Source organism: Meles meles, chromosome 19, assembly GCF_922984935.1.
Source record: "Meles meles chromosome 19, mMelMel3.1 paternal haplotype, whole genome shotgun sequence".
In the NCBI taxonomy this organism is placed as follows: Eukaryota; Metazoa; Chordata; class Mammalia; order Carnivora; family Mustelidae; genus Meles; species Meles meles.
The window spans coordinates 41,929,483-41,957,472 of NC_060084.1; the positions used below are offsets into that span (position 1 = coordinate 41,929,483).

At 42.4% G+C, this 27,990-nt stretch overlaps 2 protein-coding genes across 15 annotated transcripts in view; one reads left to right on the top strand and one right to left on the bottom strand.

Moving 5' to 3' along the window:
* The window catches only part of ZNF181 (zinc finger protein 181), a 35,988-nt gene extending 8,944 nt beyond the window's left edge, over window positions 1-27,044 (top strand). For 8 of the 11 annotated variants that reach the window (XM_045989331.1, XM_045989328.1, XM_045989324.1 and 5 more), the window contains exon 5: window positions 719-4,983. In XM_045989331.1, coding sequence (XP_045845287.1) covers window positions 719-2,208 — 1,490 coding nt within the window. In that variant the 3' untranslated portion in view covers window positions 2,209-4,983. Of the gene's footprint in view, window positions 1-718; window positions 4,984-8,419; window positions 8,578-26,970 lie in introns of those variants that run through there. The other 3 variants (XM_045989335.1, XM_045989334.1, XM_045989333.1) reach the window with 3 other exon arrangements.
* Window positions 2,646-27,924, bottom strand: LOC123931782 (zinc finger protein 599-like). 4 transcript variants are annotated; one of them, XR_006816301.1, is made up of 6 exons: window positions 27,529-27,924; window positions 25,121-25,247; window positions 22,990-23,085; window positions 5,831-7,552; window positions 5,087-5,206; window positions 2,646-2,741 (listed from the first exon to the last, which is right to left on the bottom strand). XR_006816301.1 is itself a non-coding variant. In XM_045989336.1 (4 exons), the coding sequence occupies exons 1-4, from the start codon at window positions 27,544-27,546 to the stop codon at window positions 7,536-7,538; spliced, it is 258 nt and encodes an 85-aa protein (XP_045845292.1). In that variant the 5' UTR covers window positions 27,547-27,924; the 3' UTR covers window positions 7,439-7,535. The 4 variants fall into 4 exon arrangements, 2 of the variants coding, with proteins under 2 accessions (XP_045845292.1, XP_045845293.1); XR_006816300.1 differs by lacking the exon at window positions 25,121-25,247 and having other exon boundaries at window positions 2,673-2,741; window positions 4,993-5,206; XM_045989336.1 differs by lacking the exons at window positions 2,646-2,741; window positions 5,087-5,206 and having other exon boundaries at window positions 7,439-7,552.
* Between the last annotated feature and the right edge of the window lie 66 nt (window positions 27,925-27,990).

Sequence of the window (27,990 nt, forward strand, 5' to 3'; positions counted from 1 at the left end):
ATCATGACACAAGCCGAAAGCAGAGGCTTTAACCCACTGAGCCACCCAGGCACCCCACTGTTAACTTTTTAATGTACTACTATAAATTGTGCATTTTAAGCATACTAATCTGACAGCAAATTGAGATTAATTGAAAGTTGGGAGAACCAAGGCAGTGAGACAAAATGTGGTCTTCCACAAAAATGTAGGTACAAAATAGAATGTTGGCTTGGAATCCAGAAGACTTTGTGCATTTTTTCCTGATAATTTCACTTTTATTCCACATACTGATTGCCTATTTTTAACTGATTTCCCTCATTACACTCTGTTTCCATCTTTGCGAGCTATCTCCATTCTTTGCTCCATTTGAACTTTGTTCAGAAATCATTGAATGTGGGGCACCTGGGTGGCTCAGTGGATTAAGCCGCTGCCTTCGGCTCAGGTTATGATCTCAGGGTCCTGGGATCGAGCCCCGCATCGGGCTCTCTGCTCCACAGGGAGCCTGCTTCCTCCTCTCTCTCTGCCTGCCTCTCTGCCTACTTGTGATCTCTCTGTCAAATAAATAAATAAAATCTTTAAAAAAAAAAAAAAAAAAGAAAGAAATCATTGAATGAGAATTCAGTCCTGTGCTTTCTGCGGGTAGAGATGTGCTCTGTTTCTTATCTCTTATTCCTACCTTAGTAGTTTCTTTTCAAGAAGTACAGAAAAAGCAGTGTTTTGCTTTCTTGATATATTTCAGATTGGGAATCAAGATGGGAAAACAAGGAATTAGTAACGAAGGAGGATATTTATGACGAAGATTCACCCCAAACGGTAATAATAGAAAAAATGATAAAACACAGTCATGAATTTTCCAATTTTAACAAGGACTGGGAATATATAGAGAAGTTGGAAGGGAAGCATGAAAATCAGGTAGAACATTTCAGACCAGTGACCCTCACCTTTAGAGAAGGTCCCATTGGGGAAAATGTTTACAAATACAATACATTTAGCAGCATCTTCTCTTTAAAGTCTATTCTTTCTGAACCACAGAGAATTTCTGCTGAAGGGAAATCACATAAACATGATATATGTAAGAAGAGCTTACCAAAAGAGTCTGTTATAAAAAATGAGGAGATCAATGGTGGGAAGAAACTTTTGGATTCTAAAGGAAGTGTGTCAGCCTTCAGCCAGAGCAAATCTCTTACCCTTAATCAGACTTCTAATAGAGAGAAAATCTATACATGTAATGAATGTGGGAAAGCCTTTGGCAAACAATCAATCCTTAATCGCCACTGGAGAATTCATACAGGAGAGAAACCATATGAATGTCATGAATGTGGGAAGACTTTTAGCCATGGCTCATCCCTAACTCGACATCAGATAAGTCACAGTGGAGAGAAACCTTACAAATGTATTGAATGTGGGAAGGCCTTTAGCCATGTGTCCTCACTCACTAATCATCAGCGTACTCACACTGGAGAGAAGCCATATGAATGTATGAACTGTAGAAAGTCGTTTAGTCGTGTTTCACATCTTATTGAACATCTGAGAATTCATACTCAAGAAAAACTCTATGAGTGTCGAATATGTGAGAAAGCCTTCATTCATAGGTCATCTCTCATTCACCATCAGAAAACTCACACTGGAGAGAAACCTTATGAATGCACTGAATGTGGAAAAGCCTTTTGCTGTAGCTCCCACCTAACTCGACATCAAAGAATCCACACTATAGAGAAACAATTCGAATGTAGCAAATGTCTGAAAGTCTTCAGCAGCTTGTCATTTCTTATTCAGCATCAGAGTATTCATAATGAAGAAAAGCCTTTTGAATGTCAGAAATGCAGGAAATCCTTCAACCAGCCAGAATCACTGAATATGCATTTAAGAAATCACACCAGATTGAAACCTTATGAATGCAATATATGTGGGAAAGCCTTCAGTCATAGGTCGTCCCTGCTTCAACATCACAGAATTCATACTGGAGAGAAGCCCTATGAATGTATTAAATGTGGGAAGACCTTCAGCTGTAGTTCGAACCTTACTGTACATCAGAGAATTCATACTGGAGAAAAGCCATATAAATGTAATGAGTGTGGGAAGGCTTTTAGCAAAGGCTCAAATCTTACTGCCCATCAGAGAATACATAATGGAGAGAAACCCAGTAGTGCAATAAGTGTAGAAAAGCCTTTAGGCCATATGAATGATTATACATGTGAGAAATCAAATGGAGAGAAACTATATGAATAGAATATTTGTCATAATATGCTTTAGCCATAGATCTTTCCTGAAATTTTTACTGGAAAAAAAGTTTCATGAATGTAGTGAATATGGGAAGGCCTTTAGCAGGGGTACAAGCCTACTGTCCATCACACTTTACACTGTGGAGAGACCATTTATTGCCTATGAAGGTGATAATTCATAGGCAATAAGTGTGAGAAAGCCCTTAGCCAGTATTAATCCCTTAACTGACGTAAGTCCACACTGGAGAAAAACCCTATATATGTAACATGGGGAAGACATAAGGGAATATGAATTTCTTACCGAGTACACACAAGAGGGAGGGAATAGGAATATAAAAATGGTGGGAAGTCCTTCCGTTATGGTGTATCCCTTATTCTGTATCAATTCACACTGGAGAGAGCTTGTATGAGAAATGTAGCAAACTGTCCACTACAAGTTCTTACCTTGCTAGACATCAGAAGATTAATCCGAGAACAGCTGACGGATGTAGGAATTCTGTGTAAAATCTTTCTTTGCAATGATGCTGTTTGTAAGCAGTTCTACAGGAGAGCAAACAAGTAGATTATAAATGAATATGCCTTTTTTATAGCAGTAGCATGCCATTTTACTCAAGCCCTACATAGAAGTTTCTTTAGCTAATGGGCATGTGAAGATATTTAGTCACCCAGTGGATCCAGAAAGTGTTTTAAAGTTAAAAATAAAAGCTGCAGAAGCAAAAGTTGGTGTGAATAAAGTTTTTGGTCTCTAATAAAATCAGTTTGTATATAATGGACTCTTTCACTGTGACACTGATACTTCTTACCAGATTTTCTACTTCCCTTTTGAGGAATTAAACCTTACTATAGCCTTTAGGGGAGACTAGCTAAACTAGAGAAAAATGGCCTGATCTCTGTGCTAAGAGTATCATTATTTTGGTGTCAGTTTCACACATTGTAATTTTTACAAGTGCAGGGAGAACATAACCAAGAAACAACCAACTAGCAGGAGAGATCAGAGCAGGCTTAATGGTGGATGTGGTTTGCAATCTGAATACTAAGGGATGAGCACTAATTGCATAGCTGTGTGCGGGCCACGTACTCTGGGAGTCACTGTACGCCAAGTACACAAGCCGGTTCCGTCACGTTTGCTGCATCCAGATGCCACGATCCAGTGTCTAGTGTCAGGTCCCGTGGCACTGCGCTAGCACTGCTGGCAGCATTACCGGTGACAGCAACAGTCCTTTCTCCACGCTGGATCGTAGTTGTGAGCATTTACACTGAATTAATAGTCCAGAGCTGTCCCCATTACTTTTCCTCCAGCCTGCCTACCAGTTTTGAAAACATTGACTTGTAAGTCTTCTTGAAATAAGACAGTTTTTATTTTCTCTACCAAACACTGAGAGATACTCATGGTTTGTACAGATGCTGGCTCAAATAGTTTTAGATAAATAGTCTGACTGGCCCCCTGGTTTCCTGTCTTGTGACTAGACAGGTGATAAGCAGTAATCATCAGAACAGTCTGGACACTTGGAAATAAAGGGCACTTCTACCGCTTATATTTCAGGGTATGTTCTCTATGGCATCTGATGTAAGTAAATTATTTTAAAAAGGAGTATTGTATCACTGACATAATTCTGATGTGGAATGAGTGATAAGGTTTCCAACTTAAGACAAAATATTCTAGTAGGTGAGCTGCCTTAACTGAAAACCAAGAAGTGAAAATAATCAGTTGGAGTGGGGTGGTGATTTTTTAAAGAGATTTATCTTTCCTTTGATTTAATTTTATTTATGAGATTCCAAGGAATGTTGAAGGATCGCTGAGAGACATAAGGAAGCACAGAATGGTACCAAACAAAGATTAAGAACTGTTGTGATTATGGACAGATTGGCCGCTGAATATATCCAGTTGTAGGATAATGGCAAGCTTTCTGTTTCTCCCACTCTGTGCTTCCCCGCTCTTCGAAGCACTGGTACCATAAAGACGAAGAATTACTTCAACCCCTAGGTTTTATTTGCTTCCACTACGCATAGTTTTAGGTTATTTTGTTAGTTATGAGAGGATTCATCCAAATATTCATACTTTGTCAATTAAGCATGAGCATGCACATGATAACATCTTACAGTAATACTGAACTCGGAAAAGAAAGCCAAGGTTAAATACAGTGAAGGACTTAGAGCAGTAAGAGTACGTTACCTTATGGGAAGGTTGGGCTAAGATCATGATGTTACAATGTCACTGATGGAGAATCAAACTGAGTCACTTCTTGAGCATCTACTGTGGGTCAGATGAGTAAGACACACACTACCTTTCAAGAGCTCAAGAGTGTGTGTGTGTGCATGTGTGCGTGCATGTGTGTGTGTGAAGAGTGGATGCCCAGAAGTCATGTTACCTGGATGTAAATCCAAGTTGCATGTACACTGTCTTTATATGACTTTGGACAAATTACTTCATCTATAAATGGACAGTAACACCTCATAGGATTATTATGAAGCTAAATGGGTTAATTGGTGTAAAATGTTTATAGTGCCTGATACCTCAAAAGCATTCAGTGAATATTAGCTATTAATTTCATCATCATCATCATCTTCACATGGCTGCTTCATCATTCTGGTCTGTCACATCTAGTGAGTCTTCCTAATCACCTCATATCTACTTACGTTTCACTTTTTGGAGGTTCTTACAAGACACACCCATTTTCTTCCAACGAGTCCTCCTTTGGCATTTGAGCCATTTTCAGGGGAAGTATATTTATTTCCCCATATATTCCAAGGAGACCCAAAGCACCAGATAGAAGAAGGTGAGAAAACCCACCTGGGCTGCAGGAAGGAGGAAAGGTGCCCTAAAGATGTGTTTTGGAGAAAAGGCAGAATGAGGGAGACATCATGGAGGAGACGTCAGGCTTTACCCAGTGAGATCCGAAGCCCAAAAACAGCCTTCTGTATTGCCTCGCAGTACAAGTCCTCTGGGCTGAGTGCAGCTGCCCTCACGGTCAAGTTATGACCAAGTTATTGAAGGTCATCGTTGCCTGTAAAGTGAGAGTAGCTTCATTAGCTTGGGTTAGTCAGATGTGATTAGAGCCTATCGTGCAGTCACTGGTACGGATCCTGAAAGAACCAAGGCATGCACCACTGGGCACTTCCTAGGAGTCTATCTCTGTGCTGGGCATCAAGGGGAAGTCAGACACCTTAAACAGGATTTTAAGCAGTTGTGTTGGGGGAGAAATTGCTGATGAAGAAGCCACTGATGAAAGAATGACAGCTGTGCACCTTCAGAGGCACAGAAAGTAAGAGCTCTGGCATTAAAGGTGAACAGGAAGAGGATTGCAATGATAAGCAATATCCTTAGCGGCAGCAGCTGAGCCTCAGGGCTGGCCGTGCCCCTCAACTGTGTGCTGTAACCTGAACTTTCAGCTAAGGGTTTTAGAGGCAGCATTCAAACAACTAAATGTCTCCAGTTCTGCACCCACATTCCTGGGGCTGAATCAGCCTGTCGAGACTGCAAGCTGCCTTCTACACAGTCCTACCTGAGAGAGAGCGCAAGTTTGGTTACAGACCACTGTACTAAACACTGTACTAAACACTAATAAACAAGTGCTGCAATGAAGTGAGTCCGGTGGATTTTTTCATTATGTTTATACAAAAGCACATACCTTAACTGAAAAATATTTTATTGCTCAACATAATCTGAGCTTCTGTAAGTCATAATCTTTTTGCTGGTGAAGGAGGGGGTCTTTTGTTAATGGGTGCTGACTGATCAGGGTGGCAGTTTCTTAAAATAAGACAGCAATGAAGTTTGCCGCATCAGTTGACTTTTCCTTTCAAGAATGATTTACCATGAAGTGCTGTTTGATAGCATTTCACCCATTTAAAAACTGGAGTCAATCTTCCCACACTTTGTTGCTGCTTTATCAACGAACTTAGGCAACATTCTAAGTGCTCTGCTGTCATTTCAGCAATCCTCACCATCTCCCCCAGGAGTAGACTCCAGTTTAAGAAGCCATGTTCTTTGCTCATCTGTAAAGAGCAGCTCCTCATCCCTTTGGCTGAATGAGATCGTAGCCATTCAGTCACATCCTCAGCTTCCACTTGTAATTTGAGCTCACTTGCTCTTTCTGCCCCATCCGCAGTAATTTCCTCTGCTCAAGTCTTACATCCCTCAAAGTCATCCACAAGGGTTGGATCAACTTCTTCCAAACTCCTGTTCATGTTGATAATTTGACCTCTTTCCATGAATCATGAATGGCATCTAGAAGGATGAATTCTTTCCAGAAGATTTTTATTGACTTTGTCCAGATCCATCAGAGGAATCACTATCTATGGCAGCTCTAGCCTTACAAAATGTTTTTCTTAAAAAGACCTGAAAGGCAAAATTACTTCTTGATTCATGGGCTGCAAAACTGATGTGTTAGCAGTCATGAAATTAATGAAAACATTAATCTCATTGTACACTTCTCTACCAGAGCTCTTGGGTGACCAGTGCATTGTCAATTAGACCATATATTTTTGAAAAGAATCTTTTTTTTTCTGAGCATTCGGTCTTAACAGTGGGCCTAAAATATTCAATAAGCCAAGCTGTAAGCAGATGTGCTGTCATCCAGGATCTGTTCTTTCATTCACAGAGCACAGGCAGAACAGAATTAGCATAATTCTTAAGGGTCCTTGGATTTTCAGAATGGTCGGTGGACACTGGTTTCCACTTAAAGTCATCAGCTGCGTTCGCCCCTAAGCAGGGTTGGCGTGTACTTTGAAGCTTTAAGCCAGGCACTGGCTTCTCTCTAGCTATGAAAGTCCTAGATGACATCTTTCCCAATGAAAGTTGTTTCAACTACACTGAAAATCTGTTGTGTAGTGTAGCCATCTTCAATGAATTCTTTTAGTTAGATCTTCTGGAGAACGTGCCGCAGCTCCTACCATCAGCACTCTCGGCTTCACCTTATACTCTTCCGTTTGAGAGATGGCTTCTTAAACTGCATGAATCAACCTCTGCTAGTTTCCAGCTTCTCTTCTGCAGCTTCCTCACCTCTCTCAGCCTACTTAGAACTGAAGAGTTGGGCCTTGCTCTGGATTAGGCTTTGGTTTATGGGAATGTCGTGGCTGGTGTTCACATATATTTGTGTGTTCACTGGAGTAGCACTTTTAATTTTCCTCAAGAACTTTGCCTTTCCCTTCACAACTTGGCTGTCTGGTGCAAGAGGCCTAGATTTCAGCCTCTTTTGGCTTTTGAATGCCTTGCTCGCTAAAGCTGAATCATTTCTAGCTTTTGATTTAAAGTGAGAGATGGGTGACTCTTCCTTTTGCTTGAAGACCTAGAGGCCATTGTAGGGTTATCACTTGGCCTAGTTTCAATATTGTGTCTCAGGGAATAAGGAGGCCTGAGGAGAAGAGAGAGATGGGGGAACAGGAGGTTAGTGGAACAGTCTGAACACACTATTAAGTTCCTGGTCTTACATGAGTGCAGTTCTGGCATCCCACACAATGACAACAGGGACATCAAAAGATCACTGATCACAGATCACCACAACAAATATAATAGTAACGAATACGTTTTAATATTTTGAGAATTACCAGAATGTGACAGAGACACAAAGCAAGCAAATGCTGTTGGGAAAATGATGTCAACAGATTTGTTTGATGCAACATTGCCACAAACCTTCATCACTTTGTAAAAAATGCAAATCACAATAAAGTGAAGTACAAGAAAATGAGGTATGCCTATATAAGCGTCGGGAAGTCCCTTCATCTCCCAAGCTTTGATTTCTACATCAAAATAAAATTAATTCTTGCTTTACTAGGTGGTTGTGAGAATTAAAGAGAAAATATTCATAAAGCAAACAACAGAGTGCTTGGCACATATGCGTTGCTTGGTGTGTTTTTCTTACTTTTATTAATCCTCCCGCTGACTACAAGATGAATGTCACAATCATTTCCCTGGTGTTGTCAGCACTCTGAGACTCAATTCCAGGAAGCTTCCCAGAGTCACACATATCAACAACATAGGCTAGATTTGAACACCCAGTAAAAAGACCGTACAACTGCTCCATGACAATACTGTGTCTCAGAAGATTAAGGTTTCTTTTGGCAACGACACAGGTCCTCTTATGCCTCACTGAACAAAAAATATTCCCTTTGACATGCTGTTCCTTCAGCCTAGAATGTCTGTCTGTATCTCCCTTATTAGCAAGCTCATCTGCAGAGGAACTACTGCCCACCTTACAAAGTTCACTTTTGTTGTCACCCAGGCTTCCTCAGACACCAATGGAGGTAATGACTCAAAAGGCTGTAAGGCATACAGAAAATGAAGAGCAAAAAGGCAGAAATTCCTCCTTTCCTGTAATTACTTTTAACATAAATGGATTAAATTCTCCAATAAGAGGTTGGAAGAATGGATTAAAAAAATGATCCAAGCAAATGCTGTCTACAAGTGAGTCACAGTAGATCCAAAGACACAAATATGTTAAAAGTCGAAGAGTGGAAAAGCTATTTTATGCAAATAGTAATCAAAACAGAGCTGTGGTGCCTCCAATATTAATATCAGACAAAACAGACTTTAAATCTGAAAGGTTACACATGACAAGGTTATTATATACTAATAAAGTGTTCAAAGGAAAAAGATACAATAACACAGGTGATATACCAAGGAATAAAGGAATCGAACAACTCAACAAACCAACTATACCTAACAGATAAATAACAATATTCCACCTCAAATTGCAGAATACACATTCTTCTCAGTTGTACACAGCACATTTTTCATGATGAATTTATTTATTAGCCCATAAAACAAGTATCAATAAATTTGACAGATATCATACAAAGTAACTTCCTTGACCACAACAGGAGGAAGTTAGAAATTAATAAGGAAAAGTAGACAAACATGCAGAAATTAAACTATGCACTCTTAAACAATTGCTATGGTCTGAATGTGTCCTCCCCAAGCTCCTATGCTGAAGTTCTACTACCCACTGTGATGGTATTAAAAGGTGAGTCTTTTGAGAGGTGCTTAGGTCACAATGGTGGAACCCTCATGAATGGGATTAGTGCTCTTTTTTTTTTCTTTTTAAAGATTTTATTTATTTATTTGAGAGAGATCACAAGTAGGCAGAGAAGCAGGCAGAGAGAGAGGACTAAGCAGGCTCCCCGCTGAGCAGAGAGCCCAATGTGGGGCTCGATCTCAGGACCCTGGGATCACGACCCGAGCCGAAGGCAGAGGCTTTAACCCACTGAGCCACCCGGGCACCCCAGGGATTAGTGCTCTTATAAAAGAGATCCCACAGAACTCTTTAGCCCCCTCTGCCCTGTGAGGATACAAAAGCAGTTTGCAACCTGAAAGAGAGCCTGACAATGTTGGCACCCTGATCTCAGACTTCCACCCTCAAGAACTATGAAGAATTAATTTATGCTGCTTTAAGCTACTGGGTAGCTTATCTCTGGTATTTTGTTATAGCAGCCTGTATGGACTAAGAAAACAATCACTGGGCCAAATCCTAAATCACAAATCAGAAAATATTGATCAGAAAACACTAATGAAAACGCAGCATACTAAAATTAATGGCATATAGAAAAAAATGTGCTAGAAGGGAAACATAAATTGCCTACATGAGAAAATATGTGGGATCAACAACCTAACTTTACACCCTCAGGAACTACAAAAAGGACAAATTAAACAAAAAGGTATACAAGAAGGAAATAATAAAGGAAACAAAGTTGAGATAAACCAAACAGAAATTAAAAAAGACACAGAGAAAACCAATGAAACCACAAGTTGGTCTTTGAAAAGATCAACAGAATTGTCAGACCTTTACCTGACTGACAAAGAGTAAAAAAGAAAACACAAATAACTAAAACCAGAATTGAAAATGGAGATATTACTACCAACCTTACAGAGGTAAAAAAGATAAGACAATATTAAGAACAACTGTAGGAGCGCCTGGGTTGCTCAGTTGGTTAAGTGTCTAATTTTTTTTTTTTCATTTTATTTATTTTTTCAGTGTAACAGTATTCATTCTTTTTGCACAACACCCAGTGCTCCATGCAAAACGTGCCCTCCCCATTACCCACCACCTGTTCCCCCAACCTCCCACCCCTGACCCTTCAAAACCCTCAGGTTGCCCCAACCTCCCACCCCTGACCCTTCAAAACCCTCAGGTTGTTGTCTAATTTTGACTCAAGTCATGATCTCAGGGGTCATGAGATCAAGCCCCTTGTCAGGCTCCATGCTGGGTGTGGAGCCTGCTTAAGATTCTCTCTCTCTCCTTCTACCCCTCCCCCATCACTCGTGTGTGCTCTCTCAAAAAAACAAAAACAAAAAACCCCAACTCTACACCAACAAATTATTTTTTTCTCCAAATTTTTATTTAAATTCCAGTCAGTTAACATAGAGTGTAATATTAGTATACCAACAAATTAGATAACGAAACAGAAATGAACAAAATCCTTGCAATACAGAACTTACCTAAATTGACTCACAGAAATAGAATATTTCAACAGATTCTACAAAAAGTAAGAAGACTCAATCAGTAATCAAAAACTCCCAACAAAGAAAGTCCTAGACCAGATCACTGTACAAGTGAATTCCATTAAACATTTAATGAAGAATTAACAGGAATCCTTCTCAAGCTTCCAAAAAATTAAGAGGAAGTAACTTATCCAATGAGGCCAACATTATTCAGATACCAAATCACAATGAAAAGAAAATTACAGGTCAATATTCTTTGTGAATATAGATGCAAAAGTCTTCAACAAAATATTAGCAAATAGAAACCAACAGTATATTAAAGTGTTCACCATGACCAAATAGAATTTACTCCAGGAATCCAAGAGTGAGAAGGAAATCAACCAATATAATCCATCCTATTAATAAAATGAAAAAACTCACATTCTCATCTTAATTTATGTAGAAAAGGTATTTAACAAAATCCAGTAACTTTCATGATAAAAATGCTCAGAAAACTAGGAACAGAGGGGGAATTCCTCGACATGATAAAGGTAGTCATGAAAAAAACTACAGCTAACATTATCCTCAGTGGTTAAAGACTGAAAGCTTTTCCTGTGAAGTCAGAAAAAGACAGAAGACTCGCTTTCACAGTTACTGTTTAGCACTGTACTTGAAGTTCTATACCAGAACTATAAGGCAAGAAAAGAAAATATAGGACATCCACAATGGAGAGGAAATTGTAAAATTATGTTTTGCAGCTGACATGATCCTATATTTAAAAGGATTAAAAAAAAATTCACAAAAACCAGTAAAGCTAACAATAAAATCAATTGTGTATCTATGGAACAGAAATGAACAATCCAAATAGGAAATGGGGAAATTTCTTCCATTTACAGTAGTACCTACAAGAGGAAAATATTTAGTAATAAATCTAACCAAGGTGAAATATTTGTATGCTGAAAACTAAAACACACTGCTGGAGAAAGTTAAAGATGACATAAATAAATAGAAAGATAACCCATGTTCAAAAGAAAACAGAACTTTTTCTTAAAGAAACTTAAAGACTTAACATTGTTAAGATGTCAGTATACCCAATGAGATACACAGATTCAATGCAATTAAAATTCCAACAGCTTTTTTATTCCCCCAGAAGTAGGAAAGCCGATTCCTCAATTCATAAGGGCCTCAAATAGCCAAAACAATGCTAAGAATAAAGTTGGAAGACTCATGTTACCCAACTTCACAATTTGTTACAGTGCTACATTAGTTGTAACAGTATGGCAGTGACATAAGGACAGACATACAGACCAATGGAATAGAAAAAGAGAGCCTAGAAATAAACCCTCATGTATATGGTCGATTAATTTTCAACAAGGACGCCAAGACCATTTAAGGGGAAGTAAGCAACACTTCCTAACTCATTTTATTGAATTGCCCTAATACTAAAATCAGACACAGATACCACAAGAAAGAAAACAAAACAAATTACAAACCAGTATCTCTTATGAAAAAGGATGCAAACTTACTGGAAAGACTAGCAACAGACATTTCTCCAAAGAAGATATATAAATGGGTAATAAACACATGAAAAATGGTCAACATAATTGGTCAATGGAAATGAAAATCAAAGCCACAATGGGATCACTGTGGAGATGGCTGTAACAGGAAAATTTTAAGAAGGAAAAATAAATGTCAGTGACACAGTGGAGAAAATGAATGCTTTGTGAAATGCTTATGGGAATGTAAAATAGGACAGCCCTTGTGGAAACCAGTATTTTGATTCTTCAAGCGGTTAAATATAGAACTACCATATTTTTCAGCAGTTCCACTCCAAAAGAATTGAAAGCAGGAACTCAAACAGGTAATTGATCACCAACATTTATGGCGACAGCATTATTCACCATAGCCAAAAAGGATGAAAAACAATCAAATACCCATCAACACATGAACTGATAAACAAAATGTGACATATACATACAACAGAATATTATTCGGCCTTGGAAGGAATAGAATTCTGATACATACTACAATGTTTATGAACCTCGGAAACATTACACTAAGTGAGATAAGCCATACTCAAAAGGATAAATGTACGATTCCATTTATATGGGGCACCTAGAGTAGGGAAATTCATAAAGACATGAAGTAGAATAAGAAAGTAGAATAAGGGGCACCTGGGTGGCTCAGTGGGTTAAGCCTCTGCCTTCAGCTCAGGTCATGATCCCAGCGTCCTGGGATAGAGCCCCGCATTGGGCTCTCTGCTCAGCAGGGAGCCTGCTTCCCTTCCTCTCTCTCTGCCTGCCTCTCTGCCTACTTGTGATCTCTGTCTGTCAAATAAATAAAATCTTTAAAAAAAAAAAAAGAAGGTACTGCTGGCAGGGTGGAAGGAGGAGCTATTATTTAATTGAGCAGTTATTGTTTGCAATGATGAAAAATTTCTAGAAATGGATAGTGCTGAGGGATGCACAGCATCCTTAAGTGACTGTACTTAATACTACTGTACATTTAAAAATTGTTAAAATGGTAAACTTTTTATTATATATACCCTACAATAAAAAGAACAAAAACTGCAATATGCAATACATAGCCTTCTTGTTCTAGGGAAATTTTTGATGTTATGTCTTTGTTTCTAACAGAAGGAAGACAAAAGGGAGAGACCCATGCAAATTATCCAAATCTCATATAAGATAATATCTACTTCATGGTAATTTTCAAAGTGCCACAAACCACACCTGCTAGCTTTGGTCTCTTAGAACTGAACTAACTTATCTCTGTTGGAACCCATCAGTAGACAAGTTAATGGAAAGACTAAGACCGGAATGGCACATGTCAAGAAAAGACAGGGCAGTGTCTGTAAGTACTCACCAATTACACTGAGAAGAGATTTTTTGGAAGGATGGCAGGTCCTGACATGTAAACAAACTGCTTATTTGTGGTTTTATTTCTCCTTTAAAAATTGTTTTTGTAAGAATAGTTCCACACAGGATTACTCACTGATATTAGTCAGTGATTATGTGAGGAAAAAAAAAAACCATTTGTTGATGACTGGAGGTTGCTAATTATATAATAACTTACATTCTGGAACTGATATGGAACATACAAACCCATTTCCTCATTGTAAATCTTAGGAGAATTCAGACACTGAAAGGCCCAAGACATAGATGCAGGAAATGCTCACAGAATATGTGAATTCTTACAATAATGGAGTAATCAGTTTAAAGTGTGGTTCTTAGACCAGCAACATCAGCACCCTGAAACCTGGGATAAACGCAGATTGTCAGGACATTGTCCCTGGCAGAGAGGAACATCTGAACAAAGGCCTGGTAGCTGGAGAGGCTGGGTTATAGGGAGGGAAAGAAGTTCCATTGTGTTAAGGTAGTTTGGGGGGTTGAGGGAACATACATCAAGGCAGAGATGGGAGGGAGTGGAGCCCAAGGTATCTTCCCTGACATATTAGGGGTTTGGATTTCATCCTAAGAGCAACAGGGAATGTGGAAACAAAGGAGCACCTTCTTCATGCCCCCGGGACAAACTGGTCATTAATCAGGGAACAAATACTGGGCAAGGCTATGGTGTACTACAGAAGGGACCACCTCTAGAAGGCACCCTTGTAGGAATCCAGCCTCTACAGCAGGGTCTACTAGTTTCCCCACAGGAGCAAAGGCCCAGAGCTATTTTAAAATTGTTCAGATTCTCTGTGGTGGCACTTTCTTGTTTTATTTTACAAACCTTTTGGGGACTTTCAACCTATGCCTCTAGGCTGAAGGTGGACTCCCAAGAAGTACCAGGATGGAGAGAGAGCTGAGGGTCTCGGTTCTGTAAGCCATTTAGTTACACTTCCACATATCAGACACAACATACACCCAACACAAACAGAAGGAAGTATGCACAGATGACTACCATACTCATGACTATTCAAAGGCTGTATGTTCTGAAAAGTTTCCTTTTACTAAAACGTGAAAGCTAATCAGCGATCACTTGAGCCCCCGGGAGAGATACCAGAAGACAGATTCACAGATGCCTAAATGCAGAGAATTGAGAGCAGTCTTGATGGCCCTTCTGAGGACCCCACCTTTCACAGGCAGTGCTAAAGTTGTCAGTTTACATTTGTTTATATAATTTTTGCAAGGATACCAGTCTCCCCACTGAAATATTTATGAGTGCAAAAATATTCACAAATCATATCTGACATCTAATTAAAAATAAATGGTGATATACAGAAACAAGAAAATATAACCTAAATCAGAAGAAAAACCAATCACTTAAAATAGGAACAGAATAAAAGTAAAAGTAGAAGACATTAAAACAGAATAATGTATTCCATATGTCTAAGAAGCAAGGAGAAAGACTGAACATGTTAAATAAGAACATGAAAGACCTAAGGAAGACCCCAGTCTAACTAGAAGAGATGAAAGCTAACATTTACGGTGTGAAATACACTGGATGGGACTAAGGGCAAAGAAAAGTTGCAGGAACTCTTGCAGAAGAAAAGTTGAGGAACCTGGGTGATGTAGCAGTAGAATCTATTTGAAATGAAACTGAGAGAGGAAAAAAATTATCAATGAGCAGTGAGACAACTTCAAAGGAATTAAAATACTGAAGGCGCTGAAAGAGAGGTAGAGGGACAGAAAATCATTGGAAGAAATAATGCCTGAAACATTTCCAAATTGTTGGAAACTGTGAACCTACAGAATGAAGAAGTATAAGAAAATTTCACCAGGAAGATGGTGGACTAGGTGCGTGCTGAGCTCACCCTGTCCCATGTTTTCGACAAGACAGCATCCATGCGCAAGTCACTAAGTCACAGAGCGATGCGAAGATTGGCAGAACAAATGCCACAAGTAAATACAGACAAGAAGCTGCATCTGAAAGGTTAGGAAGGTCAGAAAGACACGGGAAGACTGTCTAAAGAAGGGAGGGAGCTGTGTTTTCGGAGAGGGTGGAGAAACAGGCCCTCACCCCAGGGAGCTCACAGGGGAAGACTCTAAGGCCCTAAGCATTTGGCTTCAAAACCCAAAAGGGCAGGCCCCTGAGTGGCTCGGTTGGTTGGGCGACTGCCTTTGGCTCAGGTCACGATCCTGAAGTCCCAGAGTTGGGGTCCCCCATCAGGCTCCCTGCGTGGCCTGGAGTCTGCTTTCCCTCTGACCCTCCCCCTCACATGCACTCTCTCTCTCTAATGAATAAATACAATCTTAAAACAAATAAAAACCAGAGGGGCTGATTTCTGTGAGTTTGTAAAATCAGTGGGACTTGAAACCTGGAGCTTTGGAGGTCAGCTGACTCAGCACTAGAGGAGCCAGGAAGACAAGTGACAGCTGGGTCCCTGCCCTTAAAAAAACAACAGACTGCATTGAGAAGCAACGTTAAAATGGCAGTTCACACAACACTGGGGGCAAACAGGAGACGGATCTGTTCATACTGATTTCAGAGAATGTTGGGGGACTTCTCCAAAAACAAGGGAGCTAGCAGATGCCATTGTCCTCCCCACCTCCCACCCCTGCATAAGCACAGAGCCACCTGCAGGGTTAGGGCTGCACAGATCCTTGCTACCTAACCCACTAGCAGTGTGCCACACCCATGAGTTCTCTTGAGGACTTGCCCATTCCAAGCCTGCCAGCCTAGGCCCTGGGCTCAGGGCAAATCTGTAAAAGCCTCTAGCACCCAGCCCAGCCATGGAGAACACAGCTGCCACCATGCACGCCACACACATCTGCCACGCCACACCCAGTTGTGTGCCCCCAGCCACGCTTGTGTTTTGCCCAGCCACGCCCCCCAAGCCAGCACTGCAAGCTCTGCCTAGCCAGACACCCACAGGTGCCATTGCACACCCTTCCCGGTCACTCCCACCAACCACTTTCATGGGTCATGACCAGCCACACACTCCCCATCATCAGTGGGCACTGTGCCCAGCCACCGAGTGCCCAGCTGCTGCCATGCATACACCTAGCCACCAAGACACCCCAACCACTGCACTGCGCACACCAGCCTGCTCCAGCCAACGTTGTGTGCTGTGCTCAGCCTCGTGCCCCCAGCCACCGCAGGACCTCAGGAGATCCTCACAGGACTAGTGGCCTAGGGCCGATCCTGGTAATATGGCCACCCTGCTCCCGAGTTCCCAGGTGGGCACTACTCCCAGAAGCTGGCCTGCCTGCGTCCCACTAACACCACAGAGAACAAGCATAGTCTACAACAGGCAGAGTCAGTGTGGACAACAGCACTGAAAGGAAAAGTGACTCGGACACAGCAGCAGGACGTAAGCAACACACATCGGATACTCTCCTGAAGGGCCAAGGTTCTGAACAAGGGGACATGGCACGGCAGGGCACTCTAGGACCTCTTCATAGAGTCACCACTTTCAAGAGCGGATGACACAGCTGACTTTTTTTTTTTTAAGGTGACTTTCTTAACACACAGAAACAGACATAGAGAAGCAAAGTGAGGAGACAGAAAAATCTATCTCTGATGAAAGAACAGGACATGGCTATAGCCAGAGATCTAAGCAAAAAGATATTAAGTAACATGCCTGACAGAGAACTTAAAGCAATGATCACAAGGATACTCACTGGACTTAAGAAAACAGTGGAAGACATGCATGAGACCCTTAATACAGAGACAAAGAATAACACAGCGAGATAAAGGACACGATAAATGAAATGAGAGAAACACTTTTTTTTTTTAAGATTTTATTTACTTATTTGTGAGAGCACAAAGGGAGAAGCAGACTCCCCTCTGAGCAGAGAGTGGGGTGTTGGGCTCGACCCCTGAAATCATGACCTGAGCTGAAGGCAGACACTTAACTGAGCCACCCAGGTGCCCCGTGAGAGACACACGTGATGGAATGAGCAGCAAGATGGAAGCAGCAGAGGAATGAATTACTGAACTAGGAGGCAGAGTAATGGAAAGTAATCAAGTGGAATAGAAGAGAGGAAAGAATAATGCAAAGCGAGAACAGACTTAGGGAACTCAGTTGCTCTATCAAACATAATATTTGTATTACAGGAGTCCCAGAAGAAGAAGAAAAAGAAGAAGAAGAAGAGAAAAGGGAGAGGAGAAAATCTGTATGAAGAAATCATAGTTGAAAACTTCTTTAATCTGGGGAAGGAAATAGATATCCAGATCCAGGAGGCACAGAGAACCCCAACAAAATCAAAAGCAGATGCACAACAAGACATACTATAAAATTAAGTGCAAGATATACTGTTAAAGAAAAAAATGTGATAGTGATAAAGGAAAAAAAAAGGGAGTCATTAATTTACAAAGGAAACCACATAAGGCTAGCAGGGGATTTTTCAGAAAAACTTTGCAAGCCAGAAGAAAGTGGCAGGATATATTCAAAGTGCTGAATGGGAAAAACCTGCAGCCAAGAAATACTCTATCCAGCATGGCTGTCATTCAGAATAGAAGGAAGATAAAGAGCTTCCCCCAAACTAGGGGAGTTTATGACCACTAAATCAGCTCTGCAAGAAATATTAAAAGGGATGCTTTCAGGGAAAGGGCAGGCCAAAAGTGACAGTATTGAGGTAAAAAAACACAAAAACAGTAAAAATGAATATTTCTGTAAAAAAATCAGGGAAATCACCAAAAAAGGGTTATAAAATATAATAACATAATATAATAACATATATCTAAAACATGAGGAGGGGAAGAGAAAATAGTCTGAACTTAAATGACCATTAACTTAATATAATTATATTCAGAAGAGGTTATATAAAAACCTGGTGGTAACCATGTACCATACCAAAAAGCACTAATAAATATGCAAAGAATAAAGAGAAAGAAATCTAAATATATCACTAAAGAAAATCAACAAAATGTGAAAGAGCAAAAGACAAAAAGGATCAGAGAAAATCTACAGAAATAACGACAAAACAAGTCATAAAATAGTAGTAAATATATATCCATCAATAATTACTCTGAATGTAAATGGACTAAATGCTCCAGTCAAAAGTTAGATGGTGAAAGAATGGATATAAAAACAAGACCCATCTATATGCTGCCTACAAGAGACCCATTTTAGACTGAAAGACACCTGCAGATTGAAAGCGATAGGATAGAGGGATGCCTGCGTGGCTCAGTTGGTTAAGCCTCCAACACTTAAAATTTTTTACTTAAATTCAATTTAGTTAACATGCAGTGTATTATTAGTTTTGGGGGTAGAGTGTAGTGATTCATCAGTTGCATACAATACCCAGTGCGTATTACATCAAGTGGCCTCCTTAATGCCCATCACCCCATTACCCCGTCCCCCCACCAACCTCCCTTCCAGGAACCCTCAGGTTGTTTCCCACAGTTAAGAGTCTCTTATGGTTTGCCTCCCTCTCTGTTTTTATCTTACTTTATTCCTTCCCTTCCCCTATGTTTATGTTCTTTTCTTAAATTCCACATATGAATGAAATCATATGGTATTTGCCTTTTGCTTAGCATAATACCCTTTAGTTCCATCCACGTTGTTGCGAATAGCAAGATTTCATTCTTTTTAAAGATTTTATTTATTTATTTGACAGACAGTGACACAAGTAGGCAGAGTCAGGCAGAGAGAGAGGAGGAAGCAGGCTCCCCGCTAAGCAGAGAGCCCGATGTAGGGCTCGATCCCAGGACTCTGAGACCATGACCCGAGCCAAAGGCAGAGGCTTTAACCCACTGAGCCACCCAGATGCCTCAAAGATTTTATTTATTTATTTGACAGAGATCACAAGCAGGCAGAGAGGCAGGTGGTGGGGGGTGGGGGGTGGGAAGCAGGCTCCCTGCTGAGCAGAGAGCCCAATGTGGGGCTCGATCCCAGGACCCTGAGACCACGACCTGAGCCGAAGGCAGAGGTTTAACCCAGTGAGCCACCCAGGCGCCCCATGATTTCATTCTTTTTGATGGCCGAGTAATATTCCTCTGTGCATGTGTTTACACCACATCATCTTTATCTATTCACCTGTCAATGGACATCTGGGCTCTCTCCATAGTTCGGCTATTGTAGACAGTGCTGCTATAAACATTGGGGTGCATGTGCCCCTTCATGTTTGTATCCTTTGGATACTATGTTTGTATCCTTTGGATAAATACATAGCAGTGCAATTGCTGGGTCATAGAGTAGCTCTATTTTTAACTTTTTGAGGGACCTCCATACTGTTTTCCAGAGTGGCTGCCAGTTTGCATTCACACTAACAGTGTAAGCGTGTTCCCCTTTCTCTACATCCTTGCCAACATCTGTTGTTTCCTGAGTTAATTTTAGCCATTCTGACTGGTGGAGGTGGTATCTCATTGTGGTTTTGATTTGTATTTCCCTGATGTGGAGTGATGTTTAGCATTTTTTCATATGTCTGTTAAAAAAAAAAAGAAAAAGAGTTGGAGGTTTCTAAGATTTTATTTATTTATTTGACAGAGAGTGAGAGATCATAAGTAGGCAGAGAGAGAGAGAGAGAAAGGGAAGCAGGCTCCCCGCTGAGCTGAGAGCCCATTGTGGGGGCTTGATCCCAGAAGCCTGAGATCATGACCTGAGCCAAAGGCAGAGGCGTTAACCCACTGAGCCACCCAGGCGCCCCTAGAAGCCTCCAACTCTTGTTCTCAGCTCAGTTCTTGATCTCAGGGTCATGAGGTCAAGTCCCATAGTGGGCTCTGCCCTTTGTGTGGAGCCTACATTAAAGAAAGAGAGAGAGAGAGAGAGGAAAGAAGGAAGGGAGAAGGAAGGAAGGAGAAAAAGAAAGAAGGAGAGAATGAAAGAAAGAAAGGGAGGGAGAGAGGAAGGGAGGGAGGAAGAAGAGAAAATGATAGGACAGAGAAACATCTATCATACAAATGGATGTCAAAGGAAAGCTGGAGCAGCAATACTTATTTTGGACACGTTAAAACAAAGACTAACATATGACAAAAATGGACACTATATGATAGTATTATATATCACTATATAACAATCGTAAATGCTTATGCAATCAACATAGGAGCACCCAAATACATGAAACAGTTTGTAACAATCATCAAGGAACTAATCAATAATAACACAACACTGGCAGGGGACGACAACAACAGCCAAATTATGGAAAGAACCTGTATGTCCACCAACTGAGGCATAGATAAAGAAGATATGGTATATATATGTAATGGAATTTTACTCAATCATAAAAAAGAATGAAATCTTGCCATTTGCAACGACATGGATGGAGCTAGAGAGTATAATGCTAAGTGAACTAATCAGAGAAAGACAAATACCATATGATTTCACTCATGTGGAATTTAAGAAACAAGACAAATGAACATGGGGGGGGGAAGAAGGAACACCAAGAACCAGACTCTTAGCTATAGAGAACAAATGGATGGTTACTGGAAGGGAGGTGGGCCGCAAGAATGAGTTAAACAGGTGATGGGTATTACAAAGGGTACTATGGGGGGCGCCTGGGGGGCTCAGTGGGTTAAGCCTCCACCTTCGGCTGAGGTCATGGTCTCAGGGTCCTGGGATCGAGCCCCATATCGGGCTCTCTGCTCAGCGGGGATCCTGTTTCCCCCCCTCTCTCTGCCTGCCTCTCTGCCTGCTTGTGATCTCTCTCTCTGTCAAATAAATAAATAAAAATAAAATTAAAAAAAAAAACAAAAACCAAAAAACAAAAAACAGGCACTTGTGATGAGCACTGGGTATTGTGTGTAAAGTGATGAATCACTAAATTCTACACCTGAAACTAATATTACACTCTAGATTAACTGGAATTTAAATAAAAACTTGGAAGAAAAAAAGATTAAAAAATAAATTACTAATTCAATTTCTCATTTAAAAAAAACACCATGATTAAGTGGGATTTATTCTTAAATTGCAAGAGTCATTCAATATTTGTAAATCAATCAATGTGATGGGAAGTGGCCAAGCATTTAGAGCTTTTCTCTTCCTTGGTTCATTGATCACACTGATACAGCACATCAATAAGAGAAAGGATGAGAAGTGTATGATCATTTCAGTAGAGACAGAAAAAGCCTCTGACAAAGTATAACACCTATTCATGATAAAAACCCTCAACAAAATATATTTAGAGGGCACATACCTCAACACAATAAAGGTCATCTATAAGAAACCCAGAGCTAATATCATCCTTTATGGGGGAAAAACTGAGAACTTTTCCCCTAAAGTCAGGAACATGACAGGGATGTCCACTCACCACTTTTATTCAACATAGACTGGAAGTCCTAGCCACAGCAATCAGACAACAAAAGAAAGGAATCCAAATCAGTAAGGAAGAAGGAAAATTTTCACTATTTGCAGATGCCATGATACTATAGACAACCTGAGAGACTCCACTAAAAAACTGCTAAAACTGATTCATTTCCCAGTTGGACACAACATGCAGGCTAATGCCCGTTCTTATCAATGGAACGTGAATGGAAGTGAGGTATACGTGTGAGTGGACAGGACTGCAGATCTTCTTTGACTTATGATAGGGGGGTCCCATCCTGATAAATCCATCAAATACATTTAGTACACCTAAGCCACCCATGACAGACCTTAGCCTGGACCACCTGAAACGTGCTCTGTACACTTATATTAGCCTACAGCTGGGCAAAATCATCAAACACAGACTATTTCATAACAAAGTGTTGGATATCTCATGCATGTATTGAATATTGCACTGAAGGTGAAAAACACAATGGTATAAGCGCACTGGCTGTTCACCCGCACGACAGCATGGCAGACTGGGAGCTGCGACTCGCTGCTGCTGCCCAGCATCAGGAGAGACGGTCACGCTGCAATGTCACCAGCCCAGGAAAAGATCCAAACTCAAAATTCAAAGTCCAGTTTCTACTGAATGCACACTGCTTTCACACCTCTATAAAGTGGAAGAATCCAAAGTTCAATCACTCTAAGTTAGGGGCTACCTGTATTCCCCTTCTCTCCTAGTCCTCTTGGCCAGTTGGATGATGCCGGGGCGACCTTAAAGCAACAGAATGCACTGGATCCCTGGCTAAATATGTGGTACGGAGTTCCCCTGCTTACCCACAATAACCATGGCATGAATGAGAAAAAAACTCCTTATCTGATGACCCACCTAGATTTTGGAGTTCATCTTTTACAGCAGAGAATTAACATAGTGTAACTTGTATGTCAAAGGTACAGCAAGATCATGCAACTTCCCAGGGTCAAGAGACTGGTGAGTGGCCAAGCATTTAGAGCTTGTCTACTACTCAGTATACCACGTCCTAACCCTAATAAAGAAGAGTGTGATGGGATGGAAAGAAAGGGCCAACAGGGCTGGACTACTACGTCATCAAACAAGACACCAGGAAGGCCACGAAAAGAACCTGCCCATGGAATTTCAGACGCAGTGATGGGGGTCCTGGGGGTCTGTCAGTTGCCATAAAACCCATATGCCAGGACACCCACCTGCCAGGCTCTCAGCCACCTACCTGCATCCGTGCTTTTGGAGAGGCCTCTCTTCACTGTCCACAGTTCCTGCCCCTGCTCCACTAGGGAGGTCAGCTCTGCTTTGGGAACAGGACGCCCTGTGCATGGAGAGATAAATGGGGCATGGGTACACAGGGAAGGACAAAAGGAGGTCTCGAGTACACAGGAGTATACACCTTTCACACACCACCATGAAACTCCAGAAAAGAAACGACTCTTTCCAGAGGGTGTTCCCTAATGAAGACAGTAGAATTCAACCTCCCCGTGGATCAGAACTACCTGGGGATGTCTGGTTTGAACACAGAACGAATCAAACCAAATCTCTGGGCGTAAGGACAGAACACAGGAAGTCTGAAAAGCCCCCCAGGTGATTGTGGGGCCAGAAGATGGCTAAAAACACTGGACTAAATCACCTGCTGAATGGCATCTACTGCTGTCAGATGTCCGAAGTTGGCCTAAATCTGCTACCCACTCTGAAGAACAAGCCTTTACTCCAAGTTGGGAAGACAGAGCTGAAGGTGGGGGCCTGCTGCCCGACCTGCTGCTGTAGCATCCCAGGGCTACTTCGAGGATACTGGCCTGATGGCCTGGACCAAGGAGAGAACGCGAACAGACACGCCTGGGTTGGCATCTGCCAGGCCAGGAGCCAGCGTCACCTCAGGGCTTCTCATCAGGCAAAGTCATTACATCTTTCAGGGGTGAAATCAGCATGAGGAGGTTTTCTGGGACACATTCCAAATGCATTTTGCCAAACATGAAGGCTTAAAGACAGGAGGATTCTAGAGAAACCAGTGACTAAGGCACCGGAACCCACAGAAACTCGGACTAGAAGATTCTGTACTGCAGGCAAGAATGCATCCAGCTGTCCAGCAGCGAATGGTCACTGGTGTCTGCCGGGTGCCTGGCCCTGAGCTCAGGCAGCAGGCAGTGTCAAAGTTAAATCAGACCTTCCTTCATCTGTCATGGAACTGAATCCCTGTCCCCACTGGGACTTGGCGCCTGTTGGTCCCTCCACCTAGAATACTATTCCCTGTGCATGTCCTTTCAACAACCAGTCACAGTGGTCACTAACGCCATTTACTGCACTGATGACTGACCCCCAGGGAGAGAAAATGTGGACACAAGGCTGGGAGAGCCTCATCATGGTAACCATCTGGACGTCTGGGAAAAGGTAGACCTCGGGCCTCCATCGGTTCATATTCAAACTGATCTCTGGGAAAATTCGCCATTTCAAGTATCAGTGCAAAAATATTTGGGATTACTGACTAGTACGTATAATAAATACATGTGTCACACTTGCTGTGTTCCTAGTTCTATTCTAAACACTTCACAGATACTAGGTCACTTGGGCTAAGTCAAAGGTTACTCTGAAAATATAATAAAACCCAAATAACTGTATTAGGTCCCAGGAAGCTCATGCTGCCTCCTCAAGGCTCCGTGTCCTACAGCTCTTCTTTCTGAAGGGGAAATTGGCCAACAGACACAGGACAGCTAGAGATGCAGCACCAAGCCCAGACTCTACCAACAACAATCAGAAGGCAGGAAAGAGGAAGGAAAAAGGAAGAGCTTTCTTAGATGCCCATCAACACCATTTGAGGACATGTCTGTACACCCTCTACAATGATCTCCCTCAGCAGCAGAGAAGCAAGGCGCAGGCCTTAGGAAATAAGGGACAACTGTGCAGGTACCAGAAGCCAAAGCCATTTAGCTGAGGTTGTGCTACGCGGAAAAATACCATGAGCACTGATGCCAAATATCTTCCTGTTTGTTTGATTCACTCACTTTTTAGAGAACCTCCCATTACCCACAGGTCCTGCTAACTGGGCTGTGAGGACATTTGACCCAACCAAACTGAACTAATCACTTTAGTTCTTATGGAGATCTGGAATAAGGACGTCAGGATGAGGCCAGCTTATGCTGGACACTTGGGTAAAAATGTTGAAAATTATGTTTCTTATACAATAATCCTTGTTGCACACACAGGGAGGCCAATAAGAGGTTAGAACAGAATATGCGTAGGCTGTGGGGAGACAGGAAGGTGGGTCCCAGAGACCTTCTCAATCAACCATGCTTAGAGAGAAAGCATGGAATGAAAGTCTGTGGGTACTACTCAGGAGAGCACTGAATCCTTACCCAGTGAGACCAGGAGCCCATAAGTCTCCCACATCACCTCCTGGTATAAGGTCCCCTGGGCCAGGTCCAGATGTCTCCATTCCTCCCCAGTGAAGGTCACGGCCACGCCTTGAAAGGGCACCAAAGCCTGGAACATCAATCAGAGATGGTGGATGGCCATACATTATTAGATGAGATGCGAACCTATTGGTTGGCCTCCGGCAGACGTCCAGAAAGACCTGAGGCCTGAACCCCCAAGTATCTCCTGAGAACCTAGCTCTGTGCTGAGCTCAGGAGGGAGGCACATGGTGCCTCTGACAGAACAAAAGATGTGGAAGAGCAAAGCCTCCTGTGCAGGAAGACACTGGTGAAAGATACAAAACCATGATCATCGCACGCAGGCGGTAAGGAGCAGAGAGTAAGCCCACGAGGTAAGCGCCATCACCTCCATTCACAAGTAGCAAAGGGAGGCTCAAAGTCAAGTGGAACAGAGTTGTATGTCTAATGAGAAGGGGCAAGATTTGAACCCAGTACCTCGGGTCCAGCCATGGTGGGGGGTTTATATTTAATCTAAGTATGACATAGTCCCAGAGAGAAAAATCTTTCAATCTTCAATCCCTTATTGGGCACTGGTCAGGTCCAGCACTGTTCTACGCCTGAAGATGGAACAGAGAACAACAGCTCACACTCTGGGGCTGGGGGAAGGGTCCCCGACAAGAAATTAAAGAAATGACCAAGATCAAGTCATATGGCCCTAAGACCTCAAAAAAACAACAAAAGAGAATGAACTGATTGCAAACATTAGGAGACTAGCTAGGGCAACCAGAGAAGGCCTCTTTCAGGGGACACTAGAATGAGGCTGGAGTGACGTTGGGGAGCAGGCCAGGTAGGAAAGATCAATAACTAACATAAGTCCCAAAGGTGGTCAGAGCTAGGACGAGTGAACCAGAGGACTTGCTAGAGAGTAACTTCAGGCCTGTTGTGTTTACAACCCAAGAGACACAGCATTCCTGTACATTGTCACTAATGAATATGGGACTCACTCTTCAAGCACAGGTCTCCCCCACTATCTGAAAGCACAGTGTTCCTAGGAAAACATCCATAAGCCAAAATGCAGTAAAGTGAAAAGTACCCCCCAACTTTCTCAAGGTCCCCCTTACTGCTAACCTTGCTTTTAGGAAAAACTTACATTGGCACCTGTTCTCACCAACCAAAAGAAACTCCAAGAGGATTTTTGTCTTTGCCTTACTAATGTAGTCTCTCCTAAAAGTCAGTGGCAAAATCCAAACCTTTGAAAAGTGGGGGAACCTGAGTAAGAAAATGTGTTCTACGGGAAAATGGATTCACTGCTGCAAGCTGGAAACCAGCTTCACTTGTAAAACAGAGATGGCAACTGCAAACTTCAATCTGGTGACTGTCTTGTGTTCCCACCTGTCTAGGGACCTTCCACACCAATCAGAGAAGCAGCAATTCAAAAACGCAGGTCCCATCCCTTCTCCCAACTTCCAGCTGGGTAGAGGTCTGTGGCAAGGAGGCCCAAAGGCCAGAGTCTCCCTGGCGTGAGCCTAAGAGCAGAGCAGGGCCAGCTTGGTCCCTCTCAGAATCGCACCAAGGGTGACTGCTCTCTGAGCATGTCACACACATGTCACCCACACACACCCTCTCTGGTTCCCTCAACTGAGAGAGAATAATCCTTAACACACACAGTATTCCAATTTTAGACCCAGAGGAATAGAGGCCAATGGCCATGAAAAGGCAAGCTGAGGGCAGAGGCAGAAATGCAGGCCTCTCCTTCTAACCTCTGGTTGGGGTTCAGAACCCTGGGTTAGAAGTGATTAAATCTACCCCCCTCCACCACTGTATTCCTCCAGAACCTTCAGACCCAAGACCACTAAGAAGGAATGGTGAAAATGATGACGGAAGAGAAAGCAAGCTGAGGACAAAGCAGAAGCTGACACCCTGCAACCTCCCTCCCACCCCTCACTCCTGGGTGGGACATGTGTGACATTCTTCCAGGAATCTCCCAACCTTCTATAAATACCTTGCTAGAGAGGAAAAACAACCTTAACCAGAAAATGGGAAGGCCTCAAGGCCTCAGGTATATTTTAAGTCATTTTAGCATATGAAAGTTTTACTGAAACCTCCCTTTTTCCTTACCTCCCACAACCCCATCAAATAAAACCTGTCACCCCTCACAATCCCGGGGCAACAGCTCTTTCTGCCCACAGGTCCTGTCCCTGTGCTTTAATAAACCCCCATTTTGCACCAAAGATGTCTCAAGAATTCTTTCTTCGTGGTTGGCTCTGGACCCCACCCCCACTGAACCTAATTTATATTCTAAAACTTCATCAGAGACTCCCAAGATCAATATCACTGCGGGCTGAACCGTGAGGACCCCAGCGCGTGAGCCTGTGCGACCCTCCACTCACCAGCGCCGGCGCCGCCATGACGCCCACGGGCGGAGCGAGACCGCGAGAAGTAACTACTACAGCGCATCCAGCGGGCTCAGCCCACCCATCACCCCAGCCCTGGGCCGGGTGACCGGGGACCTCGGTCTCCGCTGTGTAAAGGCTCAACAAGGTCCCCAGCGGGTGCCTCGGAACGAAGGGCTAGTGCCGAGGCGCCGGACAGGCTTAGGGAGACAGCCCCGTTACAGGTGCTGTCGGGTTCATACAAAACCGTGGATTTAGGTCCTATCCTCCTCACTGTCCTTTGCTCAGTCTGGAAGACGCTTCTGGGAGCGACCTCTCCACAGTGCTGGAAGCAGAAGCGCGACTCGACACAGCCCCGCTACAACCAAAAGTCGCCACAAGGCAGATGCTGGAAGGCCGGTCCATCCTGCGGCGGAAATACCCCTCTCCGCTCTCTGTCATTGGCTGAGCGCCTACCGA